Source organism: Malaclemys terrapin, chromosome 3 (genome assembly GCF_027887155.1).
Source record: "Malaclemys terrapin pileata isolate rMalTer1 chromosome 3, rMalTer1.hap1, whole genome shotgun sequence".
NCBI classification, from domain to species: Eukaryota; Metazoa; Chordata; order Testudines; family Emydidae; genus Malaclemys; species Malaclemys terrapin.
The window spans coordinates 105,751,739-105,767,745 of record NC_071507.1 but is presented as its reverse complement, the minus strand read 5'-3'; the positions used below and the strand labels follow the sequence as shown (position 1 = coordinate 105,767,745).

Sequence of the window (16,007 nt, the reverse complement as noted above, 5' to 3'; positions counted from 1 at the left end):
CAAGCACCTGCTTGGTTTGCTGGTGTCTGGAGTCGGCTCTGATTTTGACACTCACTCTTCCCTAGTCTTGGTCCACGAGAGCCTGAACCTTCTAAGTACACTGCAAAACCATCTTTTCCCAGAGGCTTTTTGGAGCGAAGAGAGAGAGAGAGAGAGAGAGAGACAGACAGACACACAGACATCCACTTAGCAACAAATATTGATATTAAAGGGATGAGAATGGCAGACAACCATTTGGGGTACAGGACAAACCAACGTTGAAAATGTACAGAGCAACAGCATACAGACAAAGGAGGAAAGAGGCCAAGGTGGAAGATAAAAGATGGGAGAAAGCAGTGGGGGAAAGGAGATGAGGTAAAATCGGAAGAGAATTTTAAAAACAGTAGACATGAGAAAATGGTGTTGGAGTGGATAGGATGGGTGAGACGGAAAGAGAAATATGAGGAATGGAGGAAGGAAATAATCTAGAAAAGATTCAGTGCTGAGTGCAATTGGTGAAAACCTGGTCCTATTGAAGTCAATAGGAGTTTTGTCCTGGATGTGGCCAGGATTTCACCCACTGAACTCGCAGAGTCAAGTAAGGGGTAAGATGAAAATAGAGAAAAATAGGACAGAAGGAGAGGCAAATTACAAGAGACAAATCAACATGGGTGGGGCCACCAAAGAATATAAAACACTGACATATATCAGAAACTGAGCCAATATCAGAATATTCGCTTGGTTGATGGAGCTGGTGGAAGCAAAGCTGCCAGGAATGAAGATCACTTGACTTGCATTCACCTTGAAGCTTCCAGAAATTTATGTTGTAAAAAATAAACCATGTGAAAGCTGTTATAATTTATTTTTTGCTCATTATGTTCACACATACCTGTGTAACATCTTTACATTTTATTTCAAGGGCAAAAGTAACCTGTTTTCCCCTCCTGCAATTTCTCTCCATAGTTGGGTTTTGATGATTCTCCTTGTTTTCTCTTTTCTTTATTCTAACTAGTTACCTATTTTAATTCTGAAATATTAATCTGAAAGCCACACCCAGACTTAATAGCTTCCTGGCTTCATACTCTGTATGAATTTTGCCCTGCACCTGGTCCACTTTAAGCAGCTATGATTCATATGTGACACTCTGGTGAATCTCTCTTGAGGGACTGGTCTAATAGAGAATAAAAAATCTGTTACAGCTACCAGCAGTTACTCTTGGTTCAGTGATAAAGCCATGTGCTCTGGTGCTGAAGGTCCTGTAGTTCTATCCCTGCTGAGTGCAGGTCACACATGATGTGGGTTTGGGAGATACTTGCAGACATACAAATTGAAGTTTGGTGGTTACTGTTGTCTTTCTGTATCTTCCATTAAAAACCTTTGGCATCTCTGGTTTTACTATCACCTCTATTGACAATCTCTAAATATTGAGCTGGATTTGTAATTATTATTTATATTGGGACACAAGTATAAAATCATATTGAAATGTAAAAGATGGGTTTGGAAATTTCTCTAGTTGATGGCGAAGTCCTTGAGTCTCTGAATTGAAAATAAGAGATACTGAACTTCTTTTCTGCAGAATTTTCACATTCATGTAGAAGTGGTTTGGTTTGGTTTTTTTAATGCTAGTGAAATAAATCTTACTTAATAAATTGTTTTAACACATTGTGGGCTCCAGTGTGTTAGGCACTGGAGGAGTCTATAAGGTTTATCCCTGGCCCCTAAAAGAGAAGACTAGTGAGCCCTTCATACTGATTTTGTTTTTAAATCCACCTTTGAGTTGATTGCATAGGATGACACTCACAACTGCAGGGGATTGGGCCTTCTATGTGATTGGTCTATAGCAATGGAAACCACTTCCTCAAGATACTTGAATGACCACGGATCCTACCCCCTTTGGAACAAAATGTAAGAGTTGTACTAGTTTTCCTACAGTGACTTCCCTGAAATCAATAAACAAAATCTCCCATACAATGCTTCACATGAATAGGGGTGGGGGTGGGGGGGGGGGGGAGAGTAGACTTGATTTGGTGGTTTGTTGTTTTTTTTTTTTTTTGTATGATTGGTGACAAAGTTCCTCCTCTATCTTGGTGGGTCCTGCGCTTATTGGCAGATTTTCTTGCCTCAGAGATTCACCATGTGGGTTGGGGAAACAGTCCAGAGACCTTCCCCTCTGGAAGAACCCACAGTCCAGGTCAATTGGGAGGTTTGGGGGGAACCCAGGCCCATCCTCTACTCCAGATTCCAGCCCAGGGCCCTGTGGACTGCAGCTGTCTATAGTGCCTCCTGTAACAGTTGCATGACAGCTACAACTCCCTGGGCTACTTCCCCATGGCCTCCTCCAAACATCTTCCTTATTCTCACCACAGGACCTTCCTCCTGGTGTCTGATAACACTTGTGCTCCTCAGTCCTCCAGCACACCCTCTCATCTTCTTGCTCCCAGCTCCTCACACCACAAACTGAAGTGAGCTCCTTTTTAAAGCCCAGGTGCCCTGATTAGCCTGCCTTAATTGATTCTAGCAGCTTCTTCTTAATTGGCTCCAGGTGTCCTAATTAGCCTGCCTGCCTTAACTAGTTCTAGTAGGTTCCTGATTACTCTAGTGCAGCCCCTGCTCTGGTCACTCAGGGAACAGAAAACTACTCATCCAGTGACCAGTATATTTGCCCTCTGCCAGACTCCTGTACCCTACTGGTCTGGGTCTGTCACACATTACACACACAATATATGATGACAATTATATTTAAAATGTCTGGATGGAGGGGTGTATGTTCTTGTTTAGAAAATATTAAATTGTAAAGACTTCTATCTCTTTAAGTAAAAGTAATGCACTTCTGTTATCACCGACTTCCTTTCAGGCAAGTTTGTTTGAAAATAAGTTTTAAATCTCAATTGGGAGAACTATTGAACCCATGACAACAATTATGTAAAAGTTCCCTTTTGAAGTGAGAACCTGTTTTGTTTTTCCCTAAGCCAGGGCTGCCCAGAGGATTCGGGGGGCCTGGGGCAAAGCAATTTCGGGGGCCCCTTCCATTAAAAAAAAGTTGCAATACTATAGAATACTATATTCTCGTGGGGGCCCCTGTGGGGCCCGGGGCCTAGGACAAATTGCCCCAGTTTCCCCCCCACCCACCCCCCGGGCGGCCCTGCCCCAAGCAGGACATCATTGCTGGCAATGGACATTGCAAACCCAATAGCCGTGAAGCATTAACGGGTGTTGACAAATGATCAGCCATCAGTCTCCTCCATGCACATTGAAGTGTTGTTTAAATTGCACAAGTTTAAGGGTAGCTACAATATTTCCCAGCTTCTGTTAAGTGCTATGGTAAGTCTTTAGAAGGTGTTCCTTGTGCACACACAACCTCTGTCGAAAGCAATAAGAATTCAGGATCAGGCCCATGTTATATAACAAATAAGTGAGCCATTACAATGAAATTGAAGACTAACTTAGAGCCCTGAGTTCACCATTCCCTACTTGTCCAAATTCTGTCCTTTCTCATACATTTTTTGTAAATAAAAAGGAAATATAAACTCATTACTGTGTTTAAAATACAAAATAAAAGTTTATTTACCATGCACCACTAGCAAGAATATATTCTTACTGTTAGTGAATGAGACCTGGGCATGTATAGTTTCCAAAGGCTGAAAATTATAAAGTTCCATCACTTTTCCTGACCCTGCTGATTATTGAAAAAGTAGGTGTTGGGTAGGGTAAAAGGTTAGAGCTTTCCACAGATTCAAGGTGATCTATTTCTACTTCAATTAACATTCAAACCCTTATGGAAAATCTTCTTGACTACCTCCGATCGTTCAAGAGAAAGGATGGGCTAATTTACTCCTACCAGAATTTTCTTCAAATTGTAAAGCTTTGCTTTGGATAATTTGTGTAACCATCAATGTTCCCAATAAATATCTCTGAGATTGCCCTCTCTTTGAAGCGAGGCTATTTACCACTTGTCTAGTGAAAACGATTTATCGTACTATATTCTGTATCCATCCCAGAGAACTGATGGTGGCCAAAGGATTAAATCCCTGTCCAATGAATGTCATTTACTAGATTATCTTCATGATTTCAAGGAGACAGAATTCAGCAGCATGTAAATTAGCTATACTAGTGGGGACTCCATATGGCAACCCTTTATTGACCATTTTTGAACCATAAATCTTACCAAGAGACATGTAATTAACAAAGCATAGGAAGCCGGAAATTAGGGGAGGAACTGTAGCTTAAAACAGGTTTCAGAGTAGCAGCTGTGTTAGTCTGTATCCGCAAAAAGAACAGGAGTACTTGTGGCACCTTAGAGACTAACAAATTTATTTGAGCATAAGCTTTTGTGAGCTACAGCCCATTTCATCGGATGCATAGAATGGAGCATATAGTAAGGAGATAGATTAGATAGATATGTATGTGTATATATAACCCACCTTTTCATGTTCTCTGTATGTATATATATATCTCCTTACTATATACTCCATTCTATGCATCCGATGAAATGGGCTGTAGCCCGCGAAAGCTTATGCTCAAATAAATTTGTTAGTCTCTAAGGTGCCACAAGTACTCCTGTTTTTGGTTTTTTTGTAGCTTGAGGGGTATGACTATCTGATGTGCTGACTCTTCCTAGAGAATGTAAAACTGGGAGTCAAGAGAAGGGTAATGCATTTGATCCCACGTCCACTGAAGTTAATGGGGAGTCCGCTGATTTCAGTGTACTCTGGAGCAGAACCATTATGCGTGAACTTTTTCCTTGGGCTCCACTGGATAGTTTAAGGGCAGGCGTTTACTGCGCACCGCTGTAGTCTGTTTTCATTCAGGATCCTAGCGGGTGAACCTGTGTTGATGCCCTGAATTCTAAAAACTCGTGCAAACCAGCTTCCAGTGCATACACTGCAGCACGGCGAGCCTGCTTTTGATGGGCTTGAATTAATGGTTTGGCTGATGGTGTCATAAAAACCATCTGATTTAGTACTGAAGTGTATGGAGACCATGGGCAGCCAGAACTAGATTGTCAGTGTGATAATGCAATAGCGGATTAGATTTGACATCATCTGAGAAAATTCCTGATCTATTGTAACCAGCTGCTGATTTTCAACCGTCCGCGGATTAAAATGCACTGTTGGAAACAAATCTTTAATATGTTAAATTTACAGGAACTAAACTTAAGTTACTGCCGGGTCTGCGCCTTCCTGCTGATATGGTGCACATATTCTGCGCGTCTTTTATTAACGTTTTGTTTGATTTAAAAGGTCCGACTGTTAGGTTAGCCTGTGGCGTGTACCTTCAGAAAATACTGCCTTAGGCGATTTTGAAAAACACTCAACGACCTTTACAAGACAAATTAATAAAATTTGGATCTGGTTAATTTTAGAAGACTGCTGTGCTTTTAAAAGGGGGGGACGGGGGGAACCTGCCTTCCACTTGCTTGGCTTTTACAGAGGGCAGGTAGCCCGTTTCTCCTGCACTTCCATAACACCTGGTTACAGATGTTTTGGGACTATAACGTTAATCAGGTAACCAAGCTGCAACATGGTGCTGGGGAGGTGTGTTATGTCTGCACAGGGTGTAGCGGTTCCCTAACAGCTCGGGGAGATAATCCCCACCATGTGCAGTTTGCAGTTGCTCTTTCCAGCTTCCAGTGTCTGCTCGGGTACTTTGCTCTAAAACCTCCGGAAAGGACTTTCCCCTCCAGTCTAGTAGAGAAGCAGGGCATCTCTCTGATCTATGTCGAACCGCCGCAATTCAAGGCGGGCTAACAAAAAGCCCGAGATGGCGTTTCATAATGTTTTATTAGGTACTTAAAACTTTGTGTCAACAGCAATCACTTCTTCGGAAAACGCTTGGATTGCCGATGGGTTAACCCCTCCTGGCTGTATGCCGATTACACGGAAATATAAATTGGAGGCGCTTGAGTCCAGGCAGAAGCGAGATTGGCATTTCCTTCGGAGCCCCCCTCCGTCGCCCCCTCCCACACCCTTTTCAGTGTCACTTACTGAGTAGGAGGGGAGACTCTGTTGGTGTAAATTAATTCCACGTGGACCCTTCTGTGGGTCGGGTTTTGGGGCGCAAAGAATGTTTGTGGGTGAGGAAATTGGGCGATTTCGTTGTTCCCCCAGATCCCACTCCCCCGTTTAAAGGGAGGAGGGGTTAGAGCCTCAATCGCTTGCCCCGTGTGGATGGGACAGTGTGAGGAGGAAGGGGCAGGCGCTGGTGCACCCCCCCTGGCCGAGTGTTAGCCCCTTACCTTTCAAGGTATTGGCTTTAAAAAAAAACCCCACCCGGCTAGCAGTGTCTCATCCCCGGGGCCATGGAAGCGGCCAGGAAGGAGAATCAGCAAATGCAAGAAAAGGATCCCGCTGTAATTAAAGTAATGGGAAGTGCAGCGCGGGCACCCAGCCCCGCACGCGTCAGCAGGAACTCGGGCTCCTCTGGACAAGGGGTTTCCAAGGGCTGCGGAGAGATTCTCCATGGGATCCCCCCGCCCCCCAGATCAGCCCCTCCCCCGCCCTCCTGTCCCTTTGCTGCGAGCGAGCGGCGCTGGGATCAGTGTCACTTGCCCGGGCGGGGGACCCACAGAGCGGAGCTGCTGCTGCTGCTGCTCCGGCGGCGGGAACCCGGCGGCGCCCAGGCATAACGGGGACCGCAGCCTCCCCCCCTCCCGCCCCCCGGCAGGTGCTGCTGGAGCCCGGGCGCAGCGGGCGCAGAGCGGGCTGCCATGCGGCTGTGCCGGGGCCGCGCGCTGGGCATCGGGGTGGCGGTGGCCCACGGGCTCTTCTCGGGCTCGCTGAACATCCTGCTCAAGTTCCTCCTCAGCCGCTACCACTTCGCCTTCCTGACGCTGCTGCAGTGCCTGAGCAGCGCGGTGGCCGCCCTCAGCCTGGCGCTGCTGCGGCGCCTGGGGCTGGTGGCCCTGCCCCCCTTCGGGCTCAGCCTGGCGCGCCCCTTCGCGGCCGTGGCCGCGCTCTCCACGCTGCAGTCCAGCCTCACCCTGTGGGCGCTGCGCGGGCTCAGCCTGCCCATGTACGTGGTGTTCAAGCGCTGCCTGCCCCTGGCCACCCTGCTGCTGGGCGTCCTGGTGCTCAAGAACGGCGGCCCCTCGGCCGGGGTGCTGGGCGCCGTGCTCGTCACCACCTGCGGGGCAGCGCTGGCAGGTGAGCCCGGCCCCGCCCCGGCCTCCCCTCGGCCGGTCCCTCTCCGCTGCCCTCCCTCAGCCCATCGCCCGCACTGCTGTCTCCATCGCCCCATCCCCATCGCCCCGTCCTCACCCCGTCATCTTCCCTCCTATCCCCCACCTCTCAGCCCATCGCCCCATCCACACCCACCTTCCCTCCGCCCCCACCCTCAGCCCATCGCCCCATCACCCTATCGCCCCATCCACACCCACCTTCCCTCCGCCCCCACCTTCAGCCCATCGCCCCATCACCCTATCGCCCCATCCACACCCACCTTCCCTCCGCCCCCACCCTCAGCCCATTGCCCCACTACTGTCCCCATCGCCCCGTCACCATCCCCCATCCCCTCCCATCCCCATCGCCCCGTCCTCACCCCGTCATCTTCCCTCCTATCCCCCACCTCTCAGCCCATCGCCCCATCCACACCCACCTTCCCTCCGCCCCCACCCTCAGCCCATCGCCCCGTCACCAGCTACCCATCCCCACCCCATGCCCTCATCACCTCTCCTCCCGTTCCCACCAACCCTTCACCCCATTCCCGTTACCTCTTGTGCCATTCGGCCAACCCCTCACCCCATCCCTTCTATCCCATCCCTGTTCCAACCTCTCCAATCCCCCCCAATCCATCCTCATCTTCCTCTTGCAGACCCTCCTCCCCCAACACACTCCCACCCTGCCACTCCTGTCATCCTCCTCCCTCCCTGCCACGCCTTAGCCCCTCTCAGCCTTGTCACCCCCTCCTTCCTACCCCCCTTAGCTCACTCGCTGCGAGCTGATCTCTCATCCCTGCTTCCCCAGCACATCGGCCCCTTTCCTCCCGCTCCCCTCTCAGCTTTCTTCCCTCGGCTTGGAATAGGTCAGTACGGGACTGTTATTCTGGGGGGCAAGAAGGTTAAATTGTTCCCGACTCTCTGTGGCTTGGGAGCAGCGATCCCTTTGTGCAGGGCAGGTCTGGTGAACAGGGGATGGTTTCCAGCTCTTCCCTTTACCTGGGGCTACAGGGACCAGCGAGGAGTGTCCAGGTTATACTGGTGGGCTACATAGAAATAGGAGTTTTGAGAAGGCGATCACCCTTGTCCCTTCTCCCACCCACGAGTTCTGCGCCCTTGGGAGCTGCCTGGCTTCTCCTTGAGAGGCTGGGGTAGCTCGGAGGCTCCAGCAGGGAAGCCGGGGATCTGGAAAGGAGGCGGCAGCTGGAAGCTGCAACCGGGCATCAAGAGGGAAAGTCAAACTCTGCCTTCGGATCCTCACGCTTTACTTCCATTGACCGCAACGGTGACATCCCTGTGTGGGTTCTGAAAGCAGAATTTTTGGCTCTGCTAGGGACATGGCAGCACACGGATTTATGAACTATCCATGGAACCGGAATGAAAAACATACGGTTCATTTTGCGCTGAAAACAATCCTTGGGCTCCTTCTCTGGACGCCAGAAGCTTCCTGCTTTATTGGGGGGGAGGTAGGAAGGGCAGGATCTGGAGACTGAACACTGAAAGCTAAATGGCACGTCCCCGCTGGTACTGAGCTCTGGGGATAGTTTGAGGCAGAGACAGCAATACAAAATTTTCCTGCTATGATTATATATCAACTGAATGTTTCCTTTTTCTTCCTTCCTTCTCTCCTTCCTTACTTTCCTCCCTCCCCACCACCCAAAAAGAGTGGATGCAAACTAATTTTGGCTCTGAGATAAAACTCTCTGGCTTGCTCAGATCTGGAGAATAATATGTTAAAGGGATGACTTTGAAATAAGGGAGAGAGAGATTTTGTATGGGATGGTGACTTTTCATCTAGCTATTGGTCAGAAGATAGTGTAATTTAGGATAATAATCAGAAATCATCAGTAACATTCGTTTAAACAGATGTTGTCTCTCTGTTTGGTCTTAAATAATGTCACAAATAAGAACGTGGTTTGCCCTCCTTCTCATCTCTTTCTCTCTCTCTTGTAAATGCATTTTTCGTTCTGTCTCTTCTGGCAGGAGCTGGTGACCTGACTGGTGACCCCGTAGGGTATGTGACAGGAGCACTGGCTGTGCTGGTACATGCTGCATATTTGGTGCTCATTCAAAAGACAAGTGCAGATAGTGACTATGGACCCCTGACAGCGCAATATGCCATTGCTGTTTCGGCTACTCCTTTTCTCATTATCTGCTCCTTTGCCAGCATGGATTCCATCAACGTCTGGTCTTTCCCAGGCTGGAAGGACCCTGTCATGACATGCACCTTTATTGCTTGCATCTTGTTTGGCTGTGCCATGAACTTTACCACCCTTCACTGCACCTACATTAACTCAGCTGTGACCACAAGCTTTGTTGGGGTGGTGAAGAGCATAGCAACCATCACAGTGGGGATGGTGGCATTCAATGATGTGGCGCCCACAAAGCTGTTTATAGCAGGTGTAGTGGTCAATACCTTGGGCTCTCTCATTTATTGTGTGGTCAAGTACATTGAGACCAGACGGCAGAGCAACTATGAAGACCTGGAGAAAGAAGCTAGAGAGGAAGAGGAGCAGGGACATGCTGGAGGCCAACCACCATTTGTAATGGAGGAGATATCCAAGGAGAAAGGGACTGAAGAGACAGCTGTAAAGGAATCAGCAACTGGGGATAGTCAGTGTGTAGAGGAACAGAAGGACAGCACTGTGGAGACAGCAAAGGTGCCCATTGTCCAAAAAGAAGCCAGCACTGAAGAAGTTAACAAGAGCTCATTAAAAGAGGCCTACCTTGGAGTATGGAGGTTGGTTAGGGTGACTAATTATATAAAGAAAGATTATTTAATAGAAAATGAGGAGTTACCAACTCCCTGAAAAGCAGAATTTTTAAAATATATTCCTGGTTGAGGACACATCTACTTGGTTCCTTGTGTAGGGAGGGAGACACGATGTACATTTTAAGCACCTTTATAGGGTTATACTTTATACCGTTGTAACAGTGTAACAACATCCATGCAAAGAGCTGTCCCACACTAATTATACTAGTATAAAATCACAACCCTAACCGAAACAGTTAATTTGGTACATATTCTATGTGTAGAACAGGCCTTAAAGTTGGTTTACACTAAATGTAATTCCATTGTCTTCAGTGGAGTTACTCCTGATTTACAAAAGAGTGAGATCAGAATCAGACCTGAACTGTTGAGAAACTCTGATCAGCAAAATAAGGATATCATCCTACAAAAGTTTACTACTTTGCAATCACCCCTCATTAAAGTTGGGTTTTGGATTAGACCCATGGAGCATCCTTCAGTGAAGTCATTGGAACTACTTAAGACCAGTAGTAAATATTTTCAGAATCAGGTTCTAGAGCAGTTCATTTGTTTTAAACTAGGTCCATATATATTTGTGTGTGTGTATAAATACAGATCAGTATGCAATAAAATTTTTAATGTAGCATCCAGAAACACAACATTTAAATATATTTTTGGAAAAGATGGTGTTGAGGGCTAAAGATGTATATGACAGAGCCTAAAATTGCTGAGCTGTTGAAGAAGTGGCACACAGAGCTGTATGCTGCACTTAATGTACAACTGCACTGAAGTAATGAGAGTCATTTACTGTGATCTGAAATATCATGTTTACCTTCTGTTCAACCTTCTTAATGTATTTTTAAATAAATGCTCTATTTATTGTTTATAAAGTAAACTAATTTTAAAAAATGCATTCTAGAATAATGGAAGTCGGCTTTTCTTACTGGTAGCTGAATAGTCAATTTTTTTGTAATCCATGCAGGCCACTGAACATCACATTTATTGCCAATCTGTTCTCACTGTGTTCAGTATTTTGTGTCTATGGGTGAGGTCAAATACTGACTGCATTACAGCCTTAGATTTCCTGACATATAACACTGTTACCTGTTCTGCACATTTGAAAACATGCTGTAGAAAGCTATACGCATGCAATCATATTATAACACCTTTTCCACATGCCTGGTGGAAATATAATGGTTTGCTGCTTATTGTTCAAGTACGAAAGTAGAAACATATGGGAATTCTAACAGTATTTAACTGTTAAAAGCTGCTGTTACAATTTTGTACATTTGCATAGTCGGTAAAATGTGGTTATTCTGTAGCTTGTATATAACTAATCTTGAGTGTTTAAGAATTCCCTACATTAAAAATGGGGATTTGGTAAATAAAACTGAGTTTTCCAATGAAGGAGACTGTTGCGAAATAAAATAAAAATATTGCCTCATGCTGAGGCATGTTAATTGCATTAACGGGAGACTTCAATTAATCTGGAGAATGACACGTGGAAATAAAATGCACTGCTTTACAGAAGCCTCCTGGTTTTCTTATGGCAGCTGTTCCAGGGTGCTCGTTTTTAGTTCGCTTTCACAATTCCTGCACCTGTATCACTTCTAAATTTCCTTCAACATGTTACACCACGGCTGTAAGCATTGTCAGACATCACTGGGACAAGAATTAGGGGTATGCAGAGGAATACAAGAATTCCTAAGTGGCTGCTAAGTTGTGGAGCTTTAAGCATATGTTGCACTAGCCAGTGATTTCCCTGACCAAATCTCTAGGTTGATTTGGTAGCAAAACTGTCAATCTGCTATCAATTTAGAATTAAAAATTGACAAAACAAGATCCTATTTATCATTAATATAATAGTTAGTTAGATGATAATAGCCCTGAATATTATTTTCATTTTAAAATGTTTAATAAATATTATTTCTTTCTCATGACATCCCTGGGAGGTGAATTAACTATTATTTCCACCCTTTAACATTAGACCAAATAAACAAATGGTTTAGTGTGGTAAAGATGTGAATATCAGACTTGTGCAGTACATTTGGTGTGCTGATTGTATTAGGGTGTTGATTGGTCATCTTCAATGTCCACAGAAATGTGCATTCAGAAAGCTGGAAAGATAGAAACTCTCCTTGTGCCACAGTTGTGATAATAGTGCATAATGACTTCTTTCAAAATAAACATTAATTTTAATGTCAATATGCCAGTGAGCAATACCTGCTATAGCATTACAAAACAGGGAATTAATAGAAACCAGGCAAGGAAAGCCAGACTGGCATCTTTATTTTATTTGTTTAAAAAAATGATGCCAGATAAATGTGGAAATGACAATATTGTTTTATTAAGATATATGTTTTTAACTTATTTTACTATAGTAAACCTGATCTTGGCTTTGCCTTTATTGCCAGAAGGAAAGTACCACTGCCTGTAAATAAACAGGTGAGGATGAAAGAAGATCTACTTTAAACATGTATTCACTTATTTATAAACCACTATAGATGTTCATGGTCTGTTTATTGCTATTGTTTAATAGCCTCCATTAACCAAATATTTAGTACCTCTGTTTGCTGCAGGCAAAGGTTTAAGTACCTAGAAAGACAGCTTTTTTCAGCTCTGACTTTTAAATTAACTGATGGCAATTTAAAGTTTTGGTGATAAAAATCCAAAGCCAAAGATCCGATCCTCCTTACTTTCTCTCCCCCATCAGATATATTTCCCCATATTGCTTTGATGTTTCCCCATATTGCCTGGTTTTTAATCTGAAACCTCTACAACCGCAGAGCAGTCAATCAACTTTGCCCATCAATTAGCTGCAATGTTCATGCTTCAATAGTTTGCTGGAGGTCATTGGAAAGCTGTTCACTTACTGCACGCTTGTTTCTGTAATTGATGAGCATGTCGTTGTTGTTTTTCTTCTCTTCCCACTCCCCGCCTCTTCTAATTCACTCTGGGGCAAATCCAGTTGCCAGTGCCCAGTCTAAGTATCTCTGCTGAGTGCTGGGGAGGGAGATCCTAAGGGAGAAATCATCCTCTCCCCAAGTTAGTGGAATGGCAGAGTGGACCTACCCCATTGACACCTTTGTGGCACTACATAGGATGTAGGTCTGAAAGCGACTTCACCCCTGTTATGGTGGGAGGAAGGACTAAAGGAACCTTTTAACAGCAGATCCTCTGTTCCCACCCTTCTGCATGTGGCAATGCACTGATTCCCCATGGACAGGGCTGGCAGGTTTGTAGAAATTTTGGTGGTGCCCAGAACCCGTCCCCCCAAAATCCACCCCCCACCTGCCTAAGGTTCTGGGAGGGAGTTTGGGTGGGGGGAGGAGGTCTGGGGTGCAGGCCCTGGGTTGGGGATTGGGGTCAGCAGGGGTGCAGCGTGCAGGCTCTGGGATGGAGTTTGGGTGCTGGGTGCAGGCTCCGGGCTGGGGCAGCAGGTGGGGGTGAAGAAGGGGGTGAGGGGTGCAGGATCTGGGACTGAGTTTGGGTGTAGGCTCTGGGCTGGGGCAAGGGGTGGGAGTGCAGGAGGGGGTGAGGGCTGCAGGCTCTGGGAGGGAGTTTGGGAGCAGGAGAGGGTGTGTGAGAAGGAGGTGGAGGTGCAGGCTCTGAGACAGAGTTTGGGGATGGGAGGGGGTGCAGTGGGAGGGGATGCAGGCTCTGGGAGGGAGTTTGGGGTTGGAGGGGGTGCAGAGGGAGGGGGTGCAGGGGTGAGGGCTGTGGCTAGGGCAGAGGTGCAGGGGGGTGAAGGCTCTGTCTGGGGCTGGGGATGAGGGGTTTGGGGTGTTGGAGAGGCTCAGGGCTAGGGCAGAGGGTTGGGGTGCAGGGGGGTGAGGGCTCTGGCTGGGGGTGCAGGCTCTGGGGTGGGGCAGGGCTGGGGATGAGTTCAGGGTGCAGGCAGGCTGCCCCGGGGCTAGGGCCAAAGAAGAGGACTCCCCTCAGCCCTCTCCCCACTGGCAGCAGTGAGCTTTGGGAGAGGGGCCCCCTCTGCCCCCCGGCAGCACACTCACCTCACACCACTGTCACTGCACATGCTCCTAGGGCCCCTCTCAGGTCCAGGAAGCCCCGTCGCCTCCCCTGTGGTGGGTGCAGGGGGGGGGCGGCTGCCATCATGTGTGCACCTTCTCCCCTGCTGCTGCCTCACTGTAGCCTCACTGGGGGTGAGGGATGGGGCTGCCCCTTGCCCAGCATGGGGCAGGAGCAGTGACTGCAGGTGGGGGACCCTGTGCTGGTGGAGGGTTCTGCTGGAAAAAGGAAGGGTTCTCTGAGGCAGAAGGTCAGGGGCAGGACAGCCTGCTGGGGTATTGGGGGGAGGGATAGCTCAGTGGTTTGAGCATTGGCCAGCTAAAGCCAGGGTTGTGAGTTCAATCCTTGAGGGGGCCATTTAGGGCTCTGAGGCAAAAAATCAGTACTTGGTCCTGCTAGTGAACACAGGGGGGCTGAACTCAATGACCTGTCAGCGTCCTTTCCAGTTCTATGAGATAGATATAGCTCCATATATTATATGAGTATATGGGGGGCACTAGGACCCTGCAGCAGCAGTTGTTGCCAGGAGCCAGAAGAGCATAGTCAGCCTGGAGCTGTAGGGGTGAGGCTCTGGGGGCTGGGGTATGCTCATGGGAGGTACGAGACCCAGCCCCAAACATTGGTGGAGCCAGGCCCTGAATATTGCTGGAGCCCAGGCACCACAGGCCCATATAAATCACTGCCCATGGAGTTGGGCTATTGGCAAAAAAAAAAAAAAAAAAAGACATATACAAGAGAGATCCAGCTCTGCCAGGCTCTCAGCAGCAGAACCTTCTTGTTTTCACTGCAGTAGTTGCCCCCCCTTTTGGAGATACGGGGAGGATTTTGTATTGTATAGATCAGGGGTCGGCAACCTTTGGGAAGTGGTGTGCCAAGTCTTCATTAATTTAAGATTTCATGTGCCAGTAAAAGGTTTCGCGTGCCAGACCGGCAGTGCAGGCAGCAGATGGAACCCCAGACTGGCAGGGTCCCAGCCGCTGGCCCCGCTCAGCCTGCTGCTGGCCTGGATGGACGGAACCCGGGCCGGCAGCAGGCTGAGCGGGGCTGGCGGCCGGGACCCCAGACCCAAGCGGGAAGAGCCACTCAGCCCGCTTCCAGTCTGGGGTCCCGGCCACTGGCCCCACTCAGCTTGCTGCCAGCCCGGGTTCCATCCATCCAGGGTGGCAGTGGGCTGAGCAGGGCCAGCAGCCGGGACCCCGGCTGGCAGCAGCATGCCACTAGAAATCAGACCGCGTGCTGCCTTTGGCATGCGTGCGGTAGGTTGCCGACCCCTGGTATAGATATATATCATAGTTATTCAATCTGGGGGGAAATTCTTTGTAGTAAGAGTGATGTGCCAGTGAAGCTGCAAATGAAAAGGAAGGTGGTTGAAAACCAGCACTATAGTTATTCAAGAATTGGCTAGATAAGACATTATACTTGTTATTGTGGTAGTGTCTTGGAACCCCAGTCGAGGGCAGAGCCCCATTGTGCTCAGCACTACACAGACAAGTAACAAAAACGGCTCTCTCTGCTCCAGAAAGCTTACACTCTAGGTGTCAGAGAGCATGCAACAAGTGGACAAAATAGGGGTGGGTGGGTGGGTTGGGAGCATGAGGTCATAACCATATGAACACATTGTAGCAGAAATTCAGCTTTAGGTTAAAATTTTAGGACTCCCATCAACCTCAAGCTGTGGCTCAAGCTCCCATGGCTCTTAGCTAAGTGAACAGTAGAGACTAGGACTGATAAATTAATGCAGATTCCCATATGTCAATGCAGAGAAGTAACTGCTACATCTTCTACCAAGGCCTGATTCAGCAGTCTTCCCTAGTCAGCAAAGCACTTAAGCATGTGCTTAACTCTAGCGTGTGCTTAAGCCTCATTTACATCAGTGGGATTTAAGACCAAGCTTAAATGCCCTGCCGAATGGGGGGCCTTAGTGAGCGGTTTGCTCGTGTGTATGTGTCTCATGGCCCTCAGCTGAATGCAATGTTAGGTGTAATTTATGGAAATTGCTTTTTTAGCTCACCAGGCAAAGGTTTGTATTTTTGCAGCTGAAGGTCACAAGTCTTACAAACAATGGTACATTTATGTAGTTGGCTGATGACTGTGGTATCT

The 16,007-nt window shown here is 47.5% G+C and overlaps 1 protein-coding gene across 1 annotated transcript; it reads left to right on the top strand.

Moving 5' to 3' along the window:
• Positions 1-6,651: 6,651 nt before the first annotated feature.
• On the top strand, positions 6,652-11,405 carry SLC35D3 (solute carrier family 35 member D3). Its single transcript, XM_054023716.1, has 2 exons — positions 6,652-7,121; positions 9,116-11,405. Exons 1-2 carry the CDS (start codon positions 6,686-6,688, stop codon positions 9,940-9,942), a joined length of 1,263 nt encoding a protein of 420 aa, XP_053879691.1. The 5' UTR covers positions 6,652-6,685; the 3' UTR covers positions 9,943-11,405.
• Positions 11,406-16,007: the final 4,602 nt, after the last annotated feature.

Coding starts and splice junctions, on each gene's coding strand:
- SLC35D3 (XM_054023716.1), top strand. CDS start 6,686: ATGCGGCTGTGCCGGGGCCGCGCGCTGGGCATCGGGGTGGCGGTGGCC. Junction 7,122..9,115: donor CTGCGGGGCAGCGCTGGCAG/GTGAGCCCGGCC, acceptor CTCTTCTGGCAG/GAGCTGGTGACCTGACTGGT.